Source organism: Bubalus bubalis, chromosome 11 (assembly GCF_019923935.1).
Source record: "Bubalus bubalis isolate 160015118507 breed Murrah chromosome 11, NDDB_SH_1, whole genome shotgun sequence".
NCBI classification, from domain to species: domain Eukaryota; kingdom Metazoa; phylum Chordata; class Mammalia; order Artiodactyla; family Bovidae; genus Bubalus; species Bubalus bubalis.
Window position 1 is genome coordinate 75,029,041 of NC_059167.1, and position 25,508 is coordinate 75,054,548.

The following is a 25,508-nucleotide window of genomic DNA, read 5'->3' on the forward strand; positions in this document are numbered from 1 at the left end:
AGATATGCAGATGACACCACCCTTATGGCAGAAAGTGAAGAGGAACTCAAAAGCCTCTTGATGAAAGTGAAAGTGGAGAGTGAAAAAGTTGGCTTAAAGCTCAATATTCAGAAAACGAAGATCATGGCATCTGGTCCCATCACTTCATGAGAAATAGATGGGGAAACAGTGGAAACAGTGGCAGACTTTATTTTCCTGGGCTCCAAAATCACTACAGATGGTGACTGCAGCCATGAAATTAAAAGACGCTTACTCCTTGGAAGGAAAGTTATGGCCAACCTAGATAGCATATTCAAAAGCAGAGACATTACTTTGCCAACAAAGGTCCATCTAGTCAAGGCTATGGTTTTTCCAGTGGTCATGTATGGATGTGAGAGTTGGACTGTGAAGAAGGCTGAGTGCCGAAGAATTGATGCTTTTGAACTGTGGTGTTGGAGAAGACTCTTGAGAGTCCCTTGGACTGCAAGGAGATCTAACCAGTCCATTTTGAAGGAGATCAGCCCTGGGATTTCTTTGGAAGGAATGATGCTAAAGCTGAAACTCCAGTATTTTGGCCACCTCATGCGAAGAGTTGACTCACTGGAAAAGACTCTGATGCTGGGAGGGATTGGGGGCGGGAGGAGAAGGGGACGACAGAGGATGAGATAGCTGGATGGCATCACTGACTCGATGGATGTGAGTCTGAGTGAACTCTGAGAGTTGGTGATGGACAGGGAGGCCTGGCCTGCTGCAATTCATGGGGTCGCAAAGAGTCGGACACGACTGAGCGACTGATCTGATCTGATCACCTACCTTAGAACATAAGCAGAACTAATGTTTAGGTTACAATCTAACATTTTGAGGGTTCTTAATAAAATTTAAACTCCACTTAACTCATGCAATTTGGGTTACTAAGAGTTAATGTTTGAACATGCTCTCCAATAACAATATAAGCTTTTCTTCCTTGGAGAAGGAAATGGCAGCAACCGACTTCAATATTCTTGCCTGGAGAATCTCATGGACAGAGGAGCCTGGAGGCCTACAGTCCATAGGGTTGCATAAAATCAGACACGAATGAAGCAACTTAGCTTGCACGCACATCCTTAATACTTATCTCTTGCGGGACCAATCCATCTTACAGTTCCTTTCCTTCCTCTTTTCCTCTCTGCCTTCTTCCCCTCTTTCCTTTTGTTTCTTCCTCTCTCCTTTCTTAAAAAAAAAAAAAAAAAAGGATTTCCATCTTTCCTGTTATGGGTTCATTTCTGAAAATCTCCTTAGAAATCTTACAATTTGCTATTGTATCAACTGAACACAACTTCAGACGTTGAAATCTTCCCAATCCATAGACACTGTAAGATCTGATGAGGGAATTCCCTGGCGGTCTAGTGGTTAAATTTGCACTTTCACTGTGGAGGCCCAGGTTTAATCCCTGGTCTGGGAACCAAGAACCCACAAGCAGGTTAAATCCCTGGTCTGGGAACCAAGAACCCACAAGCCTCACGATGTGGCAGGAGAAAAAAAAAAAAAGAAATCTGATGAGCGAGGGAGAAGATCTGAAACAAATATTTCATGGAAATACTTTAACTTGCAAAGCAATTATCCTTCAATAAATGAATAAATGCAACATTTATACCTGATTCAGTAAGTGCAATAAACAGTAAAACTGTTTTACTGTTCCTATAAAAAAAAGTGACAGATTTCATAATGTTTACATCAAACTCTGTGACCCATACACATTTCAGATATTAAACAACTTTCTCTTGTTTTTCAAAAGCTAGGACTTGGCACCATGGTGAGATGGGAAGCACATAAAATTTATCAGTTTTGAACACAGGCTCTGTTACTACTCAGCAGGTAACTTTGGGCAAGTTGCTCACGGTCAAGCAGCTCAGTTTCGCTGCCTTTATCAAGGCAGTAGCACCCACCGGCCCAGAGCGCGGAGGGGCTGAAGCTGGTCAACGCCTCACCACGCAGCCCCGCCCCTTTCCCACACATCCAACGTGCGCGCTACTTCACATGTCTGTTTCCCACCTGCTTGCTCTACATCTTCCTCATTCCTTCTAACTGTTTCTATTGCTTGTAATCTCATCAAGACCTCCCTTCAAAACACTGTGCCAACTGCTATATTCAAAATGGATAACCAACACAGACCTCCTATATAGCACAGGGAACTCTGCTAAATAGTTATGTGGCAGCCTGGATGGGAGGGAAGTTTCAGGGAAAATGGATACATATATATGTATAACTGAGTCCCTTTGCTGCTCACCTGAAATTATCATAATATTGTTAATCAGCTATACTCCAATACAAAGTAAAAAGTTTAGGAAAAAAAAAAGATTGTTAAAATAGGATCAGTATGTCCTGTCTTCTGAGATACCTGTCCAAGGGTCCCCTCCAGGCAATATTATAGTCTTCTCCAGAATTTGCTATCCAAAGTGGTTTATTTTTGCTCTTATTAAGCCACTAATCACAATATAGTAAGTAATCAGTAGCTCTTATTTTTGAGTGCTGTGTCACACGTGTTAAGTGCTTTATGTTCATTTTCCCATTAATTCACAACCACCCTGTGAAGTAAACAGCACTGTTATTCCCCTTATCAATGAGTAAAGTAAGCTTAAGTTAAGTCACTTTCCCAAAGTCACTCAAGCAATAATTAATAGAAATTATCATTACTCCTAATTAGTAATAATTAGTAGGACTGGGATTCAAAGCCAGGTAACTGGGTCCAGAGCCATTCTGCTGCCTTTGGTGGAGAACTTATACTTCCTTCACCTTTGTAGCCTTAGGAAAAAAGCACAACATCTGGCATGAACATGTGCTTAAGTGAATTAAAAAAAAAAAAAAAAAGGCAAAAAACAAGTCTGTACACTGAATTGTCTATTGTGTGCAATTCACCTGGACGTGGAGGTACAATATTATTCAAGATCTTTACCCTCAAGGAACCTATAGGCAGGGTATTTGGGAGAGAGACAAGTGAACAGGTGATTACAATCCAGAGTGTGATACATGCTATTTCTGTGGACAAGCCTCAGAGAAAACATAAAGAGGGCACCTACGGTGGACCAGAGAGAAGGAATCAAGAAAGATGTTAGGTAAGTCTGAGTTTCTGCCTTTCCCTTCGAAACCAAATTAAGTAGGGTTTTACTAGACTGGCATTCTAGTAGTTGGCATGGCAGAGATGAATGTACTACTGTTTTTTAATTAAAGTACCATTGACTTACAAATTGTACGTTCAGTTTGTAACACTGTACAGGAGGTGGTGACCAAAACCATCCCCAAGAAATGCAAAAAGACAAAAGAGTTGTCTGAGGAGGCCTTACAGATAGCTGAGAAAAGAGAAGCAAAAGGCAAAGGAGGAAAGGAAAGATATATCCATCTGAATGCAGAGTTCCAAAGAAGAGCAAGGAGAGATAAGAAAGCCTTCCTAAGCGATCAATGCAAAGAAAGAGGAAAAAAACAGAATGGGAAAGACTAGAGATTTCTTCAAGAAAAATTAGAGATACCGAGGGAACATTTCATGCAAAGATGGGCTCAATAAAGGACAGAAACGGTATAGACCTAACAAAAGCAGAAGAAATTAAGAAGAGGTGGCAAGAATACATAGAAGTATCATACAAAAAAGATCTTCATGACCCAGATAACCACGATGGTGTGATTATTCACCTAGAGCCGCACATTAGGGAGTGTGAAGTCAAGTGGGCCTTAGGAAGCATTACTACGAACAAAGCTAGAGGAAGTCATGGAATTCCAGCTGAGCTATTTCAAATTCTAAAAGATGATGCTGTAAAAGTGCTGTACCCAATATGCCAGCAAATTTGGAAAATTCCTCAATGGCAACAGGACTGGAAGAGGTCAGTTTTCATTCTAATCCCAAAGAAAGGCAAGGCCAAAGAATGTTCAAACTACCGCACAATTGTACTCATCTCACACACTAGCAAAATAATGCTCAAAATTCTCCAAGCCAGTCTTCAACAGTACATGAACTGTGAACTTCCAGACGTTCAAGGTGGATTTAGAAAAGACAGAGGAACCAGAGATCAAATTGCCAACATTTGTTGGGTCACAGAAAAAGCAAGAGAGTTCCAGAGAAACACCTACCTTTGCTTTACTGACTACTCCAAAGGCTTTGTCTGTGTGGACCACAACAAACTGTGGAAAATTCTTTAAGAGATGGAAATACCAGACCACCTGATCTGCCTCCTGACAAATCAGTATGCAGGTCAAGAAGCAACAGTTAGAACTGGACATGGAACAGCAGACTGGTTCCAAATCGGGAAAGGAATATGTCAAGGCTGTATATTGTCACCCTGCTTATTTAACTTATATGCAGAGCACGTCATGCGCAATGCTGGGCTGGATGAAACACAAGCTGGAATTTCCAGGAGAAACATCGATAACCTCAGATAGGCAGATGACAGCACCCTAATGGTAGAAAGTGAAGAAGAACTAAAGAGCCTCTTGATCAAAGTGAGAGAGGAGAGTGAAAAAGCTGGCTTAAAATTCAACATTCAAAAAACAAAGATCATGGCATCTGGTCCCACCACTTCATGGCAAATAGATGGGGAAACAATGTAAACAGTGACAGACTTTATTTTCTTGGGCTCCTAAATCACTGCAGATGGTGACTGCAGCCATGAAATTAAAAGATGCTTACTCCTTGGAAGAAAAGCTATGACCAACCTAGACAGTATATTAAAAAGCAGAGACACTACTTTGCCAACAAAGGTCTGTCTAGTCAAAGCTATGGTTTTTCCAGTGGTCATGTATGGATGTGACAGCTGGACTATAAAGAAGGCTGAGCGCCGAAGAATTGATGCTTTTGAACTGTGGTGTTGGAGAAGACTCTTGAGAATCCCTTGGACTGCAAGGAGATCAAACCAGTCAATCCTGAAGGAAATCAATCCTGAATATTCATTGGAAGGACTGATGCTGAAGCTGAAACTCCAATACTTTCGCCACCTGATGTGAAGAACTGACTCATTGGAAAAGGCCCTGATTCTGGGAAAGATTGAGGGCAAGAGGAGAAGAAGGGGACAGAGGATAAGATGGTTGGATGGCATCATCGACTCAATGCACATGAGCTTGGGCAAACTCTGGGAGATAGTGAAGGACAGGGAAGCCTGGCATTTTGCAGTCCATGGGGTCACAAAGAGTCAGACACAACTGAGTGACTGAACTGAACAGACTTACAATATTACATTAGTTTCAGGTATACTGTACAATAGTTATTTGATATTTTTATACATTACAAAAGGATCACCACAATGTACTTTTTAAAATTAGTTTAGCGTTCCCTGGTGGTCCAATGGTTAAGAACTTGCCTTGCAATGCAGGGGACACCAGTTCAATCTCTGGTTGTGAGGATCCCCCATGTTGCAAAACAACTAGTACCATGTGCCAGAACTACTGAGCTTGCACGCCTGCAGCCTGTGATTCACAAGAGAAGCCACCGCAATGAGAAGCCCGTGCAATGCAACAAAGAGTAGCCTCAGCTCATCACAACTGGAGAAAGCCCAAGTGCAGCAACAGAGACCCACCACAGTTCAAAAATAAAATAAACATTTTTCAAAAATTAGGTTATGTTTACAATTACCTATTCTATCTCAAATTATCTGTCTAGTTCAAATACATCTCATGTTCTAAAAAACACATTTTAAAGAATGATCTTTCCAAATATGTTCAGTTTATATGATGGTACATCATATTTTTCTCTCCTCACAGACAAATAAGGAAAAAAAAACTCCATAAAAAAAGTGACTAGTTACCTAACTGGCTAGCATGAGAAGTGCTTGCAATAAAATCACAATCAATTTAGGATTTTAACTCAGAAGAACAAGGGGCTATAACTTATCATATATCAAGCAACTGCTCTGCAACCACTATCTTCCTCAACGCTTTTCACCTAAGCAAAAAAAAAAAAAAAAAAAAAACTTTGAGGTTTTCCCCATATGTTTCCTTCCTTTTTTCCCTCTAATTTAATCCTAAAATAAAAATAAATGCAATTTAGAAAATGTATTTCCATCAGTTGTTCACTTACCAAACAACAGTTCATTCAAGTGGATACCTTCTGGACTGTCATGGAAAATGCCAAAATAAAAAGCCTTATTAAATTCAATTTAGATTATATCTGTCACTTCTTCCTTGTCCAAAGCAATTACTACAGAAGAAAATAAATTAAGCCTAGCAATATTATTTATTACAAATGTTGGTTGCTATAAAAATGTTTCACCAGTTTTCTAGGTGGTTACTAATAGATTAAATCGTTTCTACCCTGTTCTAATCCTAATAAAGTGGATTTCCTCCAACATTATGGAACCAATAAAGACGAAATAATAGAGTAAAATAAGTAAATATAATAAAATAGTAAAACCAAATATAATAAAATTGAGCAGGAGTGAAGAATGCACCGCTTTGCATTTTGTGGGATTATGAGACGACAGCAAAAACAAAAGCTTAAAAAGGATTAAAATCTAAGGGCAGCAAGCACAAACAACAAAGGAAGCGCAGCTTCAAATACACACAGTCCCAAAAGAGAGCCTAAATTCTTTGACCGAGAGTTTCGGAGAATCAGGTTTAAGTACAATGTAGGTTGACCTTACTTTCTTTTTTTTAAATTGAAGTATAGTTGATTTATAATGTTGTGTTATATTTTCAGCTATACAACACGATTCAGTTTATATATTTTTATATGTACTCTTTTCCCTTATAGGCTATTACAAAATACTGAGTAAGTTCTCTTTGCTACACAGTAACTCCCTGTTGAGTTTAAATAACCTTAATTTCAACTTATCACCCTATTTGTTTAGCAAAATGAAAAATACCCTGGTGGAAAAAAAAAATAACCTGGAGGAAAAAGAGTTTCCATAAAATCTTCTTTCTTATCTTCCCCTAGTAAATTCTCTCACTAAAATGAAAAGATAAACAAACGGAGCTTTATTTTGATAAGCCTTATCTTTAAGTTAGAGATTCTTAAAAATTCATGAATGCTTGGTAGGACAGGAGAGAGTCAATAGCAGTTACAGCAATGAATTATGATGTGTTACTTGCTAAAAGAAAATTAGAATCACAGAGTCAAATGGAATTTTAAGAGACTTTTATTCCTTTTGCCTTTATTCACAGACTAGAGAAATTTTTGAAAATTTATGAAAGTTACAGACTTAAAATATAAATGGCTTCAAACTATGGCTGTATTTAATACCATAATATTAACTCAGATTTTAACAGCATGTTAAAAATTCAAAGCCACAATTCCCCCAGCAAGTGTAATTAATTGTTACCATTTAGAGAAAATAATAGGAATAATCACATTCATCAAATTTATTAAACCTGAAGCTATGCTAGTCACAATTGACCTACTGTACTTTTATTCTTTCATTCAAGAATGCTTAGACGATTTACTATTGAATTACTCTTTAACTGGTAAAAAACTGAGGCAAAATACTGAAGAACTGGAGAAGTACAAGTGCAAAGTCCACTGTACAAAACTGCTGAACCATGCTCCCTGTTGATGTACTTTTTAAACTGAGTGAAAGATGAATTCTAAATTCCACATAAATTGCCTCTAACTGTGCCTTTCTTTTTGCTTGAAAACGCTTTTCATACACGGATACCGGTTCAGTTTCACCTGTAGGTAATGAACACAGAACTCATTGTGGGGAAAAACAAACCAGAATGTGAAAAAAGTCATCAGGTATACAAAGGAGTGAAACAGCTGACTGAAAAGCACTTGAACCACAATACTTTTTCTCCATTCTTAACAAGGCATTTTGAATATTTTAGGTACTATTTCTTTCACGAGACCTCCAGTTCTCCAAAGCTCCCCAGTTGAGTACTCACCTGGTTCATCTGAATGCTGAATCGGGGCTTTTATTTCTGCTAAGCTGGGCTCCCCTTCCTGGGAGACGGGAGCTGCTGCCCCCTCCTCCGTATCCTCTACTTTAGTCACTGTGAAGTGTGGCATTGCTCTAGTTAGGAACGTGTGCTCTCCCTGTGTTTGCTTCCTTCCAGTCTACGTTCGCTGCCTATCACTTCCTTGCTGTGCCCCTTTCTGACTCTGATCACTGCCCACGGGAGACCCAGGCAGGGAATCGGGAAGTACTTTCAGTTCACGTGACCTACGGCCCTAAGGGAGGGGAACCTGGAAAACACGCCTTCCAAGGTGGTGTTTACCATTCACTTAAAAGGATTAAGCATTCCACCTCTTGCTTATTTGTTATTAAACTGTGAGAATCACAAGAATGGTTTAGGCTGCTTTCCCAGAGATGCAAGGGCTGGAGAGCGGGAAGAATGCTTGAAACTCTGTCCATTGTGTATGCACCCTCTTGTTTAAGTTATTTGCACATCAAGATCTCAACCTGTGCCCTCACATCTCACAGGACAAAGACTAGGGAACAATTCATTAAAGACTGGTACTACATCAATTTAGAAAATCAACTATTTGTAAGTTTCTGTTGTTGCTTTATTTCAAAGCATATTGAAAACAGTTATGCAAGTCAATGTTTTTTCTTATCTTTCAGATGAGAACATTTATTCAACAAATATTTAACGAATACCTATGTATTTTATATAAGGCATAGTTCGAGATGTTGTAGGGTATACAACGACACCCGAGAAGAGACATTAACTTCCCTGAAAGTCCAAATTTGTTTAAAAGAGCTAAATATTTTTAACGAGAAGAGTTAAGCATTTTTCGTTTTGTACAGAGTGTAAACATTGTGTTTTAAAGAAAAAACAATCCAAGAAAATCTCTGACCTCCATCAGAAGTGTATAGTTCCTTCAGCACACACTTAAAATAACATACTTCTGATATATTTTCTCAGATAATTGCGTTCTCAGTTGATGACTTTAACAGAGTATGAGGCCCTATCTGAGCATTCTAACACAGGAGTTCAGTAACTTGAGCGAAAGTGAAGTCGCTCAGTCATGTCCGACTCTTTGCGACCCCGTGGACTGTAGCCCACCAGGCTCCTCCATCCATGGGATTCTTCAGGCAAGAATACTGGAGTGGGTTGCATTTCCTTCTCCAGGGGATCTTCCCGACCCAGGGATTAAACCCAGGTCTCCCGCATTGCAGGCAGAGGCTTTAACCTCTGAGCCTTGGGCTCTGTGGTAATTTCCATATTAATGATGTAATAGGAGGATTTCATTGTTAGTAACACCTGACAAGCAAGACTGCACTAACTTTAAAAGAGAATAATGATGGTTTATAATCCTCATTTATTCCAATATACACCACTTCCAAAAGAGAACAAAGCCAATAGCTGTTAAAGACCTACTTGAACACTGAGCTGCACTAGAAACTTTTCATTAGGATCTCATTTAATCCATCACAAAAACAGAAACATTAGGCTAAGAACTTGCCCAAAGTCACACAGCTTGTAAATGGTGAAGCCCAAATTAAAAGATCTCCAATACCTTTGATGGTAGTCAGCGTAGAGGTTTCACAGAAAAGAAATTCATATACACTTACTTAAATTTTATTTCATGGGTTCCTGTATAACATTGGTTTGTAATCTCAGGCTACAAATTGGAATCAGCTGGGGAGATGTTAAAACGACTGATGCCTGAGTCCCATCCCAGATATTCTGATATAACTGCTCTGGAGTAGAACCTGGGAAACAGGACTTTGAAAAGTTCCCCCCAAACGGTTCTAACAGGCAGCCAAGGCTGAGAATTACTAAAAGAAAAAAAAAAGAAGGCTTTGTAGCTACTGAGATTTTTTTCTCTGAGAGAAATGAAGTAAGTCAGGTGTGGTAGTGCCCTTGGTGATTTTTCCATATTAAAGACTTGGGTAGCTACTCATCTAATTTACTCAAAGGAACTTAAAACAACTGCCAGACTGTCAAAGATTTCCATATTATATTCTAGGTTTCAAATTTATTAATACTTTAGTGTCACTAGATATTTCCAATGGGATCTTACTTTTTCATATTTATTTTATAAAAAGAGTTGAATTGTACCTAATTTTTTATAGTCAATGGAAAGAAACAATTACTTGTGTTCATAAATCTATGTGTAGCTTGTACATATAACCCTATGTACAAATGTTATCCTGTCACCTCTCCCCTCTAAAAAATCCCCCAAACTAAACAAGTAGGAAGGTAACAAATATCTGTCAATCTACAATAGGTGTAATTTATTTAGCAATTTCATGCTCTGGTAACCATAATGGTCAGCAAGTTTAAAACAGTTCTCTCCTAGATTGGACTGTAGGTAGTGTGGGATTATAAAAAATTCAAGGCAAAGTTAAAGTAATACAGAAAAGGGGGGGGGGGAGTGGCAAAGAAGAGATGTGTAAGTTCTGTATAGGAACAGTGGTTAGATAGAGAAGGTGGGATATAAGAAACAGCTATTTAAAGACCAACAAACTAAAACAATGAGGTATACCATTCCATAGCCAGCGTGACAGATAAAACTGGGAAGATGGATAACACCACATTTGGTGGGGCTGTGGAACGGAAGGAACTTTCACACATTGTTAATGAAGCACAAACTGGTTCACCACTCTGGAAAAGGGTCTGGTACTTATCCCTATAATCCAACAATTGCACTCCTTAGTATGTACCACCCTGAATTTACCCTGTGAATGAAAATATATTCCCACAGGAGGACTTGTATAAGAATGTTCATAGCAGTTATTAACAATAGCCCGAAACTGGAAACCCAGCCCCAAACAGGAAGCCCACAGAAGAATGAGTAAATAAACTCTGATACATTCATACAAGGGATTACTACTCAGCTATAAAAAGGAATGAACCAGTGATACCTACAACAATATGGATGAATCTCAGAAACCTGATGCTAAGTTACAGAAGCCTTAAACAAAAGAATATGTAATATATGAAACAACCAACAGGACAATGCTGGCAGAAGTAATATGGTGGGTAAAAAACAGGACAGTGGCTGCCTCTGGAGGAATGAAGTGGGGATTAACTGGGATGGAGCAAGAGAGAACTTCCCAGAGTGTTGGTAAGATTCTACATCTTGACATGGAGTTTAAGAGTTCCACACGTGTATGCATTTGTCAAAATTCAGTCAATCTTCACTTAAAAGTTGTGTATTTTACTGTATGAAAAGTTTAACCTGAAAGAAAAAAAAGCTGCAAACAGATAATGAATTCTATTTAATAGTATGTATCCTGAGGTATTGGGGGAAAATGAACTGATATCCACAATTTAGCTTAAAATGCATATAAATGGATAGACAAGTTGTGACAGGAAAAGTATAATAAAATGTTAATGATAGATTCTGGGTGGTACGCATATGAGTGTTAACTATAAGTCTTTCAATTTTCTGTATGTTTGAAATTTTTTATAACAAAATGTTGAAAAAATACAATAAACTGACACCATTATGCAAATGAATAGGCAAGTCAAAGACTGGGAGAAAACATTCATAAAACATATGCCTGACAAAGGACTTGTGGTCTGAATATATAAAAATCCCCAAGAAAAGTGAAAGTGTTAGTCACTCAGTCATGACCGACTCTTTGCGACCCCATGGACTGTAGCCCACCAGGCTCCTCTGTACACGGAATTCTTCAGGCAAGAATATTGGAGTGGGTTGCCATGCCCTTCTCTAGGGGATCTTCCCAACCCACTCAACAGTAACAAGACAACTCAACAGAAAATGAGCAAAAGATTCAAACAGACAATTCACAAAAGAAGCTCTATACAAGGATAATAATAACCAATTGAAAAAAAACACTCAACATCACTGGCCATCAGGGAAATGCAAATTAAAATCACAACTAAAACTGTTGGCAAGTGCCGGGAGCCGGCGAGAGACATTCCACTCGTGACAAAGGTCATGAGGAAGGGGGCTCGGCATACGCAAAGGCGGGATCGAGCCTCGGGAGTGCCCCCGGATATTCTCGAGCATCTACCCCCCAAAAAACCAGAGTCTGCCTACTTTATTGCTTTGTGCTCTCACCTCTGACTTTACTGGGGGCTGTCCCCCACCACCATCTCACTCTCTCTGTCAAAAAGTTAACTTACAGCTCCAATTAATAAAGTTCCTGGGCAATTAGGAGTGTTTAAATCCAAACCCCTCAGATGGCTCTCTAACTCGCCTGACAAGTTTACCCGGACACCTACAGCTATGCATACGATTGTTTACAGTCTCCCAGCCTCCAGAGGCACGGGAAGCTTAAGATATTCAAATAGCTTAGAGCCTCTCAGAGAATTAGAAACTGTCAGAATAAAACTAGTAAAAGATTTCATTGATGAGCCAATGTTTGTTGCCAAGTTTTCACATCCCTTGAATTGTATCCTTGAATGTGCATTAATTAATATAGTTGGTATGTAGAAAAAATAAGTAGTGGCCTTGGTGTTAGTAACTTTAGACCCTTAAGGTAGTAAATTCTTTCCTTTGTAAACCCATTACACATCCACCCTATAGGAACGTAATCTTATCTTCGGAGGATGGCGCCAAACCTTAAAATAATTACTCTTAGAGAAAATAAGTCTTTGTTGATAAGTCCTTGTCAAGAGTCATAAAATGTTAATAGGCCTCTGGCCAGAAGATGATGTAAATCACCTAAACCATTTGTATACGATAAATCTGCAGGAAAGAAACCCTGGTTTTTGATAAGCATCAAAGACTGCTGACTTTGCATCCCCTATTGTCCTCTATGTGTAACTTAGGGTATAAAAGCCCCTGTTGAAAATAAAGCTATGGGCCTTGCTCACCAACGCTTGGTCTCCCCATGTCATTCTTCCCTTTAACTTCTAGCTGAGTGTCCATCTGGAGCGTGGATGTCCTCTGCGACCATTTATTTGCCTGGGCTTCTAAGACCCACTCGAGAAGGTGTCTAAGGTGGGGCACCTTCCGCTATTCGAGAGGGCGCCTGCGGCCTCCGTGGTCAGAGCTAACCTGGTGTCACGGGTTATATTGATTTTCCGCGTAAACCAAGCCACTCAGCTTCTTTTCTCCACTGAATTTTCCTACTGAGCTATCCTCATTCTATTCCTCTTTATTATATCTAATTAACATTTGAATAGGCCGCCTAGCCGTCTCTCCTTCGAAGACCCTGGATCAGCCGGGGCTGGACCCCGGCAGGCAAGGATGTAGAGCAAATGTTAATGGAAATGTTGACCACTCTGGAAGAAAGTCTGGCACTTCTAAAATAAATTTAAACACACACCCACTTTATGACCCAGCAATTCCTCTTCTAGGTATTTACCAAAGAGAAATAAAAGCTAAAATCACAAAAAAATATGAACAAGTATACACTAACAACTTTATTCATAACAGTTCAAACAGGAAACAGCCTAGTAGGTATCCATCACAGAATACACAACCTATAGTATATTCATACAATAGACTGCTGCTGCTGCTAAGTCGCTTCAGTAGTGTCCGACTCTGTGCGATCCCATAGACGGCAGACCACAAGGTTTCCCCGTCCCTGGGATTCTCCAGGCAAGAACACTGGAGTGGGTTGCCATTTCCTTCTCCAATGCATGAAAGTGAAAAGTGAAAGCGAAGTCACTCAGTCGTGTCCGACTCCTAGAGACCCCATGGACTGCAGCCCACCAGGCTCCTCCGTCCATGGGATTTTCTAGGCAAAAGTACTGGAGTAGGGTGCCATTGCCTTCTCCGTACAATAGACTATTACCCAACAATAACCAGGAATGAATTACTGATACATTCAACAACATGAATGAATCTCAAAAACATTATAAATTATACATTACACATTAATTATACACATACTGAAGTGTTTAAGTGTGAAGCACACTGATGTCTGCACCTTACCTTTGAAATGCTTCAAAAATAGATGGATCATTGGAAGGGATGAACATATGATAAAACAAATATAGCAAAATGCTAAGTGTAGCCTCCAGAGGACATGGTTATGCGTATTTATAATATAATCTTTCAACTTTTGTGTATGTGTGAAATTTCTCATAAAAAATTGTTGGAAAAAAAATAAAATGAACTAAACGAAGTTCACTGAAATCTAAAAAACTTTGGAACAAATCACTTATGGGTCAAATTTCATTTCACATAAAATTTAGGGAGTTGCATAAATGCTTTTCCTGAACTTTGATTCTAGAGTGTTGAACACTGTTTGAAATGAGAGTCACCATGCAGGTCTGAAATATTTACATTTTTACATTAAAAAAAAAATCCAGGGGAGAACAGATCTGTGGTTGCCAGGGAGAAGAGTGGGTGAGGGAGGCATGGATTGGGAGTCTGGAATTAGCAGATGCAAACTACTCTATAGAGAATGGATAAACAACAAGGTCCTACTGTGTAGCACAGGGAACTATATTCAATATTCTGTAATGAACCATAATGGAAAAGAATATGCTACATAGCAGAAATTAACGCAACACTGTAAATCAGCTATACATCAAAACATTTTTTAAAAAATCTATGGTTAAAAAAAAAATCTATGGTATTTTCAAGCAATAAGATATAAGGCCAAGCTAGGGCAAAAAGGGCATTTTATTCTTTAGGCTAAATATTATACATGTTATATTTATTAGTTACTTTCACTAAAACACTTTACTTGTGACTGTATTATGTCTTTTTTTTTTTTTTTTAAGAATCATGACCATTCTTTAAAAGAATGGGTCTATTTTGGGTAATATTTGAAAGTACAATTTACCACTCTACACTATTCTATTATTAATTTTTAATCACGGTTAACAATTCATGATAACCAGCATTTTATTTTATTCAACCCATTTATTTAAAAAAAAAAAAGACAAGTTAGCTTCAGTGAAGACACTGGAACAAGTGGAAGTCAATAGGAAATTACTTTCAACATAAGGATTCTTTCAGTTTGTAATATTTGGTTAAATCCCATCATTAAACACTCAATTTTAGGGGCTTCCCTGGTGGTCTAGTGGTTACGAGTCTACATGCCAGCGCAGGGTACATGGTTCAGTCCCTGGTCCAGGATGATCCCACACGCCAGCGGAGCAACTAAGCCTGTGCGCCACACCGAGCCAGCCAGGGCTGCAAAGCCCGTGCTCCCCAACGAGAGAGGCCACTGCAATGAGAAGCACGTGCACCGCAATGAAGAGCAGTCACCTCTCACTGCAACTGGAGAAAGCCCCCGTGCAGCAACAAATATCCAGCACAGCCAAAAACAAATAAATCTTAAAAAAAAAAAAACCACTCAACTTTAGAGCAAATCATGTATGTATTTCCACTTAGTTTGAAGAAATTGAGAACTGTACTGTACAAAACCTATGCAAATTATCTAGAACCACACACTCTCATTGCAAATTATCTTTGGTAAAGGACTATTTTTCTTTAAATTGCCATTCATTATGGACAAAAAAAAAAAGCCCTATAAAAACATAAAATAAAAATTACTAGAAAATGAAATATATAAAACATGAATTCCAATTTTTATTGTTAGATTCAATAGACATAAACTTACTCTAACAAATTGCTAAGCAAGTTCTAAAAACTTAATTTCTGAAATTATCTCCTCATAGAGGTAAGGAGATTAATAAATAGCTCATGGTCCAGCACCATCTGCATACCTCACTCTGAATGGCTCTGTTAGAGAATGTTCTAAACATTTTATTAGAAGTCAATGGGCAGTTCACTACTTAAATTTGAAAAGTATACAGAATCTCATTATACATAAATTTCCTATTTAACATACTCAGCAAAACCTTTTTCTCCTTCAAATACTGGGGCAATAAATATTAAAGTATAAAAATGATCACAAATTCTAAATTTTGCCTTGCTATGTAGACAACTATAAAAAGAATTAAATGAGTCAGTTACTTTGGTGAGGACCAACTATCATGGATAGTAAGGCATTAAGACTTCTAAATCTCAAAATTACATAAAATTGTCTATGAATGGATATTTATAAAATAATATTTATAATGTATTTTGGGACTGATGACTGAAAGACAGTAAATACAAAAAAGACATTATTTTCTGATGGATTCCTGATACTATAGGGTAAGGATAACAAAGAGTTCTCCAAATCAAAACATCAGAAGAATCTCATGCTTTACAGAGGCTGAAGGACTCATGCATTTATTCAATATGCCATATGCCAGGAAAGAGGAATGCAATGGAGAAGAAGACACTGTGTCTGCCCTCAAGGAGCTTGCAGACTTATTATCCTATTAACTACATAATAACAAGCAATATAAAACCAGGAGTGTAACTTATAGAATCAATCTTGAGAGCACAACAGTACCACCTTGCCCAGTTTCTTCTGTAGGAACCTTAAGCTGTGAGTCTTCACTAGAGGAAAGAATAACAGTTGATGGCTAGTACTAGTTTGAGAGCTATGCCATTCATTTTGGCTACTGATCCAAATACTAAATACTAAATACTAAAGAAGGCATTATCAAAAGCCTTTGAGTACTTAGAGCCCTCAGCTTCTACTGTTATCTTTTTCAGAGTATTGCAATTCCCTATATAAGGTTGCTCATCCCAATGTCAATTGTAACCTACAAATGAGAGGCCCCCAAAAATCAACCTAAGTATGAAAACATGAACTACTCAGTAACTCAGATTTTCATTCCTGAGGTATGATACTTCATTCTTTCATTTTGAAATATGATCTATGGGCTTCTAGTCAATGCTACCAGTAGTACATAGACAATACAACAGATATTAAACATTATCAAAACTTAGGACATATTTCTAAAATATAAAGGAAAATGAAAACATAATTTGAAACAAAATTTCCTTGTTAATTTTTATGTCAGAGAACAAGTATTTTTTATAAGTTATTGCTTTCTTTCTCCCCAGCAACAAAACTCCATTTTAAAATAGATTTACTGAGGATGACAGGCACAGACTTGTTAAGATTCAGTGGTCCAGTGGGAACCCATGAGTGCTGGAGGTTAATGCATAATGACAGATGATGCTTTGAGTGGATTTTTTCCTCTTGTACAAACAAGTCTCTAATATAAACACTTAATGTTTAAAAATAAAATAGATCTATTGAGACAAGGGTCAAAACATGAATATTAACTAACTTTAGATGGCTTCCTTGGTGGCTCAGACAGTAAAGAATCTGCCTGCAATGCCGGAGATCTGGATTTGATCCCTGGGTTGTGAAGATCACCTGGAGAAGTGAATGACAACCCAGTCCAGTTTTCTTGCCTAGAGAATTCCACGGACAAGAGGAGCCTGGTGGCCTACAGTCCATGGGGTTGCAAAGAGCTGGACATAACTGAGCGACTAACACTTTCTTCACTTTCTTTTTTTTAGATGGACTAATGTAACTAAATCAGTACATCTTCATGTTAATTAAGCACTATTATAATGCCCTGGGGCCTCCCTTGTGGCTCAGCTGGTAAAGAATCCGCCTGCAATGCCCGAGACGCAGGTTCGATCCCTGGGTTGGGAAGATCCCCTGGAGAAGGGAAAGGCTACCCACTCCAGTGTTCTGGCCTGGAGAATTTCGTGGACTGTATAGTCCATGGGGTCGCAAAGAGTTGGACACAACTGAGCAACTTTCACTTTCATAATGTCCTAGGTACTTGAGATCATTTGTGTAAAAGAGTGAAAAATGCATTTTTAGGCCAGATTTCTTGTTAGGAACATAGAACCTTAGGTTATTCTGGAAACATATCATTTTACGATATTTTTTTTAAAAAAATTTCCTTTCATGCCCACAATGTGAGGCAAAATATTGCAAAAATATACACAGAACATAAAACTTGCATTTCCTCATACCTCTTCTACTCTTATTACACATTTGCAGCTTAATAAATATTGCAGCAGAGCCAACCACTGTTGTTGACCAGGCTTTCCTGTCCTTCACCACCTCCCAAAGTTTGCCCAAACTCAGGTGCATTGAGTCGATGATGCCATCCAACCATCTTATCCTCTGTTCTCCTCTTCTCCTGCCCTCAATCCTTCCCAGCATCAGGGCCTTTTCCAGTGAGTCAGTTCTTCACATCAGGTGGCCAAAGTATTGGAACTTCAGCTTCAGCATCAGTCCTTCCAATGAATATTCAGGACTGGTTTCCTTTAGGATGGACTTGTTTGATCTCCTTGCAGTCCAAGGGGCTCTCAGGAGTCTTCTCCAACACCACGGTTCAAAAGCATCAATTCTTGGGTGCTCAGCCTTCTTTATGATCCAACTCTCACATCCATACATGACTACTGGAAAAACCATAACTTTGACTAGATGGACCTTTGTTGGCAAAGTAATGTCTCCACTTTTTAATGTGCTGTCTATGTTTGTAATAGCTTTTCTTCCAAGGAGCAAGTGCCTTTTAATTTCATGGCTGCAGTCACCATCTGCAGTGATTTTGGAGCCCAAGAAAATAAAGTCTGTCACTGTTTCCATTGTGTCCTATCTATCTGCCATGAAGTGATGGGATCAGATGCCATGATCTTAAGTTTTTTGAATGCTGAATTCTAAGCCAGCTTTTTTACTCTCCTCTTTCATCTTCATCAAGAGGCTCTTTATTTGCTCTAAAGAGGAAGTTTCTGCCGTTAGGGTGGTGTCATCTGCCTATCTGAGGTTATTGATATTTCTCTCGGCAATCTTGATTCCAGCTTGAGCTTCATCCAGCTCAGCATTTCGCATGATGTACTCTGCCTATAAGTTAAACAAACAGGGTGACAATATACAGCCTTGATATACTCCTTTCCCAATTTGGAACCAGTCCATTGTTCCACGTCCAGTTCTAACTGTTGCTCCTTGACCTGCATACAGATTTCTCAGGAGGCAGGTAAGGTGGTCTGGTATTTCCATCTCTCTTAAGAATTTTCCAGTTTGTCGTGATCACACAGTCAAAGGCTTTACTGTAGTCAATGAAGCAGAAGTAAATGTTTTTCTGGAATTTCCTTGCTTTTCCTATGATCCAACAGGTGTTGGGAATTTGATCTCTTTAGAAAGCCTTTTCTAAATCTAGCTTCAACATCTGAAAGTTCTAGGTCCATATATTGTTAAAACCTAGCTTGAAGGATTTTGAGCACAGCCTTGCTAGCATGTGAAATGAGTGCAGTTGTGTGGCAGTTTGAACATTCTTTAGCATTGCCTTTCTTTGGGACTGGAATGAAAACTAATCTTTTCAGTCCTGTGGCCACTGCTGACTGTTCCAAATTTGCTGGCATATTGAGTGCAGCACTTTAACAGCATCACCTTTTAGAATTTGAAATAGCTCAGCTGGAATTCCACCATCTCCACTAGCTTTGTTCGTAGTGATGCCTCCTCAGGCCAACTGACTTCACACTCCAAGATATCTGGCTCTAGGTGAGTGATCACACCATCATGGTGTGACCTTGGGTCATAAAGATCTTTTCTGTATAGTTCTTCTGTGTATTCTTGCCACCTCTTCTTTTAGGTCCATACCATTTCTGTCCTTTATTGTGTCCATCTTTGCATAAGATGTTCCCTTGGTATCTCTACTTTTCTTGAAGAGGTCTCTAGTCTTTCCCACTCTGTTGTTTCCTCTATTTCTTTGCATTGTCCACTTAAGAAGGCTTTCTTCTCTCTCTTTGCTATTCTTTGGACCTCTGCATTCATGTGGGTGTATCTTTCCTTTTCTCCTTTGCCTTTCACTTCTCCTCTTTGCTCAGCTATTTGTAAGGCCTCCTCAGAAAATCAGTTTGCCTTGTTGCATTAGCAGAGTGTAATGACAAGAATACTGGTGTTAGGATTTCTCTGATGGTCCAGTGGTTAGGATTCCACCTGCCAATGCAGGGGACAGGAGTTCAATTCCTGTTCCAGGAAGATTCCACGTGCCACAGGGCAACTAGGCCTACAAACCCCAACTACTTAGCCTGAGTGCCCAAGGGCCTGTGCTCTGCAATAAGAGAAGCCACCACCTTGAGAAAAACCCAGGCACTGCAACTAGAGAGTACCCCTTGCTCAGCCACAACTAGAGAAAGTCGGCACACAGCAAGACCCAGCACAGCCAAGAAAAGATAATAGTTGTGGTGTTAGAATCACACACACTGGGTTCAAATCACTATTCTTCAATTTATTTCTTGTAAGACCTTGGACAGGTTACTTAACCCTGTCAGCTTCAGCTTTTTCCTGGAGAAGAAATCTATCTTAACTCAGAAGTAAATGACATTATTTTTTAAATGAAATAAAACTGATGATTTTTCAACAGAGAATTAACCTCATTTAAGAAGAAACCTGTTTTCTATTTTCTATTAATTCCTAAAGCCTTGTTTGGAAATTAGCACACTGCTAAACTAGAAAAAAATAAAATAAAAAGCAGAATTTTTTACAACCATCTTGATGTAAATTAGCCACTGTGAATTATTTCTGAATATAAAAAGATGCTTAAATATTAAAAGCAAATGCTCTCAAAATAAAGATAAATTTCAGATGGATTTAATTATCACAGCTTCTCAAAGTGAAACTGTACATGTGTATACACGAGTTTTAAACTTAATACTGTTTGCTTTTTAAAAATTAACAATATGAAAAATGAATACTCTTATCCACAAAGTAAAAAGCTTTTGATAAAATAGAGGACATTTAGGTGCCACTTTGCCAAATATTAAAGCTATCTACAAAAAGGTTCCACCTGTGAACAGATGAATGCTATCAACTGAATATCTTGCATGGATTTCTCAAGGCTATATAAAATATAATAAGGCTTAGCTATGGAGCAACAAAAATACAAAGCAGAAGACTGAAACCCAGCTCTCAGTTAAAATAACAGGAAATTTTAAAAAGGAAAAAACCATGGGATTTCCCTGGTGGTCCAGTGGTTAAGGCTTCTTGCTCCCAATGCAAGGGGCATGAGGTCAATCCCTGGTCAAGGAACTAAGATCCCACATGCACCCAGCGTGGCCAAACTACTCTCCCTGCCAGGAAAAAAAAACAAAAAAACACCCAAAACAAAAACTAAAGTTAGGATTAAGACCTAAGTATATCTACCATTTCCTAACAACTTAATACTGCTTTGTTTACATTTTTCTATCCTGTCCAAATACAAAAACATAAATTTTAAGAAGAAGAAAAAAGCTTTAGCCCTTGCATTTTTTCAGTTAAGATACCCAGAGGTAACTTTAAATTTTCAAGTTTCGCATAGCCTTTCAGATTGACTTATTTACAATATTGGTTTGATTCTGATATCTTGGTAACTGTTAAATTCTACCTGTGATTTAAGTAGATTAAAACTTTTCAAAAGTAAGATGCACTTGAGAATCAGAAATGTTAAAAATTTGACAAATGAACACTTTAGAACTGAGCAAATACAGTAATAACATTTCCTATTAATCAATTATTGAACTTCTGCAGTTAAAGCAAGGTGCTGTGTGTGTGTTTGTATGTGCGTGTTGTATGCTCTACAGTTTTGTGCTCATAACTTTATACATCATTGCAGGGATTCTACAAAGTACACCAAAGCACTAATAACAAGGTTTTAATGGGGAATATCTTCTTGGTTTTCCACTTCTAAAATTTCATTAAAATAATACACTGTTTTACACAATCACAAAATAAAGTGCTTTCATAATTCCTATAATACAGCTCTCCAAATTTTCATATCTACTGCTAAGAAACACATCACTAAGAACTTAAATACATATAATGTGCATTACTCTGAGTCAACAGGCCCACCAGCTGAAGCTATGTAGCTTACATCAGGCCAAAAGGGCAAGGAGGGGGAGACTGAAATCCAATTTTCCCTTTTCCAGTGAAGCTTGTAAAGGCAGCCATTTTAGGTTTGGCTAGTCCAAAAGCATTTATTACACAGAGGAAGAAAAAAAAAAGGCAGCTTTGATCCAAGTTTACAGCAGAATATCATCCTTCTAGGTCAGCACAAATTGCCTTAAAACATTCCTCTTATTTTAACAGCTTTAACACGGAAAAGCATGACTATATAAGATTCTTAGGTTCCCAGGCCCTCTTCCTTCTCTTCCATTCCCAGTACAGGTAATAGCAAAGCAAAGTTTATGAGAATCCCTCAGAAATGCAAATCAAAACTGCAATGAGGTATCACCTCACAAGGGTCAGAATGGGCCTCATCAAAAAGTCTACAAACAATAAATGCTGGAGAGGGTGTGGAGTAAAGGGAACGCTCTTGCACTGTTGGTGGGAATGTAAACTGACACAGCCACTATGGAAGACAGTATGGAGGTTCCTTAAAAACTAGGAATAAAACCACCATATGACCCAGCAATCCCACTCCTAGGCGTATATCCTGAGGAAACCAAAACTGAAAGAGACACATGTGTCCCACTGTTCATTGCAGCACTATTCACAATAGCTAGAACATGGAAGCAACCTAGATGTCCACTGACAGATGAATGGATAAAGAAGTTTTGGTACATATTCACAATGGAATATTACTCAGCCATAAAAAGGAATACATATGAGTCAGTTCTGATGAGGTGGATGAACCTAGAACCTATTATACAGAGTGAAGTGAGTCAGAAAGAGAAAGATAAATATCATATTCTAACGCATATATACAGAATCTAGAAAAATGGTACTGAAGAATTTATTTACAGGGCAACAATGGAGAAACAGGCATAGAGAATAGACTTATGAACATGGAGAGAGGGGAGGAGAAGGTGAGATGTATGGAAAGAATAATATGGAAACTTAATATTACTATATGTAAAATAGATAGCCAACAGGAATTTGCTGTATGGCTCAGGAAACTCAAACAGGGGTTCGGTATCAATTTAGAGGGGTGGAATGGGGCGGGAGATGGGAGGGAGGTTCAAAAAGAGGATATATGTATATCTATGGCTGATTCATGTTGAGGTTTGACAGAAAGCAACAAAATTCTGTAAAGCAATTATCCTTCATAAAAAAATAAATTAAAAAGAAAAAATAAAAATAAACAGGCCCCTGACAGGAAAAGAAAAAGGCCTCTGATGCAAAGAATTAGTGAGGAGATAGGAGAGACTACCCAGGATAAAAGACAAGAAGTTGAAGTCATCACTCTTCCAGTCACTAATATTTAATCAAATATCTAGAGTATTCTGGACAGACTATAAAAGAAAGTCCTTTCTATTAAGTCTATTTCTGGATTTCAGTCCAACTTCGTAAAAGTTTGTATTACAGATATTTTCAAATATACACAAAATCAGAGAAAACAGTAAGATGAATCCTCATGTACCTTTTACTCCAATTCAACAAATCATAAATGTTTGCCAGTCTTGTCTATCTCTCAAATTTTATTTTTTTGGTATGGCGGAGGGAGGAGTACACTTCATTTCACCTGTTAATATGTCAATATGTATCTCTATAGATACGGGCTTTACATTACCACAGTGTCATAAATATAACTAAGGAAATTCACAATAATTCCTTAATGTTGCTTAATATTAAGTGCATGGTCATGTTTCCCTGATTTTCTCAAGTCTTTTTACAATTGTTTGTTAACATCGAAATCCAAAAAAAGCCCACACATGTATTTGGTTGATATTCCTTTTATCTGAAACAGCCTTTCCCCCTTTCCATCAACTCCTCTTTCACCCCATTCACTTATTTGTTGAAAATTCTAATTATTCAATAAAATTTGCCACACTCCGGATTTAGCTGATTGCTACTTGCGGTATAAAATATTGATAATACATTATACAATTTAATCACTAACAGTGCAGTATTGAGGAGACTTGGTCTGTAACCAAAATGTTTCACGCAAGTAATAATTTGTCTTTTAAAAAAATGGGGGGTGCAAATTGAGCTTGGAGAAAAAAAAACCTACCAGAGGATGCTATTAGGAAAACTAAGAACGTACCAAATCCACATGTTTTTACAAAACTATCCCTTTTACTACCTTATACACTGTTAGTTACAGCTCTTTATTAGCATGTCAAAGTAAAATGGACAGTATTCAATAATCATATAATATGAAAGGTATATTTAAAAGAAAGTAAACAGTCACCTGTAATTGTCAATACAGTGTAATTCACTTAGTTTTGTTTGGCGCAAAAAACTAGACTTTTTTTTCAAAAGCATAAAAACAGTGCTTGGTGCTCTGAAACGTGTTTTTATGAGAAAAAAAAGATAGCTTTCCAATTTTATTCTGATTCTTAGTCAAACATTATTTAACCCCAGCTCGAGAGACTGATATGACTACTAATAACACAGAATTGGTGAATCAGCAGAGTGGGCTTAATGTCCCTGTGTAATGTAATGGTGCCAAGCGCAGATAAATATCTGTTAAGGCCTATCAGCATTTAAGGAAAAGACTGCCAGGCCTTATCCACTTGGTGAATGTCTACTTACCCTTCGAAGCCCACCTATAGTAGGAAAATTCTTCACATGTATATTACATTAATCCCTCTTTCCTTTTGAGCTATGGTCCCCAACTCTGGCTGAAGAGCTTTTAAATACGATGGACAAAGAATGTTGCCTGCTGTATCAGTGAACAATGGCTGCTGAGGCCATCAAGACATCAGCCATTGCAGTCACCCTCAGTGGTGCACCTTGAGGGGATTCAAAACGGAGAAAAACAGGATACTGGCCCTAGACAGCTAAGGTGCATCTCAAAGGAATGACTTCAATAAGCCCAGAGTTTTGCATCTTCTCATACATAGAAAAGCACTAAATTTGTTAACTTGAGACGTCTAGTTTTCCTTAACAAGCAGTAATCTTTCAATGTTTCAACTATTTGTTTTTTTGGCAAAAACTCCTATATATCCTGGCTCCTCCATATCCTCCTCCTTTACAACAGTCCCTCAGGGCTTATTGAGAGGCTATCTTAGGGTTGAAGTCCTCAGTAAGTCTGCCAAATAAAATACAATTCTCCACTTTTAGGTTGTGCATTTTTTTTTAATTGACAACATTATGCTCTGAAGATACAAAGACAATTTGATGTCCCTGTCCTTAAGAACTTTACAGCCTAACTGAAATAGGTACTATAGAAGTAGTCTGTGTAAGAGATGTAGGGACTTAAAGATCTGATCTATCTGGATTTGAGATTGAATGAGACAAGGTGGCAGAGAGAGGTGACCCCATGAAGGAGGGGCTTATCTAAATTACTCTTGCCTCTCTAGCAGCTGCTGCTGCTAAGTCGCTTCAGTCGTGTCTGACTCTGTGCGACCCCATAGACGGCAGCCCATCAGGCTCCCCTGTCCCTGGGATTCTCCAGGTAAGAAAACTGGAGTGGGTTGCCATTTCCTTCTCCAATGCATGAAAGTGAAAAGTGAAAGTGAAGTCACTCAGCCGTGTCCGACTCTTAGCGACCCCATGGACTGCAGCCCACCAGGCTCCTCCATCCATGGGATTCTCCAGGCAAGAGTACTGGAGTGGGGTGCCATTGCCTTCTCCCTCTAGCAGCTAACAACCATCAATAAAAATTTGGTGACAGCCAGCCTCAAAGTACACTTAGAGCTTCTTGACTCAAGTGGCTTTTATTTTTACTCCACCTCAGAAACCCACTCCCAAGGCTGTACACTAGGATCACGTTAACACTGGAACTGCTCCACCTCTGAATACATTAAGCCCAACTTTCAAACATCTGATCAGTCTTTAACCCTTCTGCATCTTTCACTACCATTTTACCTGTCAAGTCCTCCAGTCTCTCAGGGTCTCAGTTCATCATTTTCCTATACTGTATTTTTCTACTGTATTATTCTGAAATTTACTTTATTTTTC

General features: G+C 38.4%; 1 protein-coding gene across 4 annotated transcripts in view; it reads right to left on the bottom strand.

Moving 5' to 3' along the window:
• SLC12A6 (solute carrier family 12 member 6) overlaps positions 1-25,508 on the bottom strand; it is an 87,990-nt gene that overhangs the window by 56,747 nt on the left and 5,735 nt on the right. Inside the window, exons 1-2 of one of the 4 annotated variants that reach the window (XM_044925250.2) lie at positions 7,816-7,928; positions 6,017-6,051 (exon numbers count right to left, since the gene is read on the bottom strand). The exons of 2 other annotated variants lie outside the window; for them this stretch is intronic. Coding sequence is in view for 1 of the 2 variants with exons in the window: in XM_006056016.4 (XP_006056078.2) it covers positions 7,816-7,939 (124 nt within the window). In the remaining variant the exon portion in view is untranslated. Of the gene's footprint in view, positions 1-6,016; positions 6,052-7,815; positions 8,883-25,508 lie in introns of those variants that run through there. One more of the 4 variants, XM_006056016.4, reaches the window with a different exon arrangement.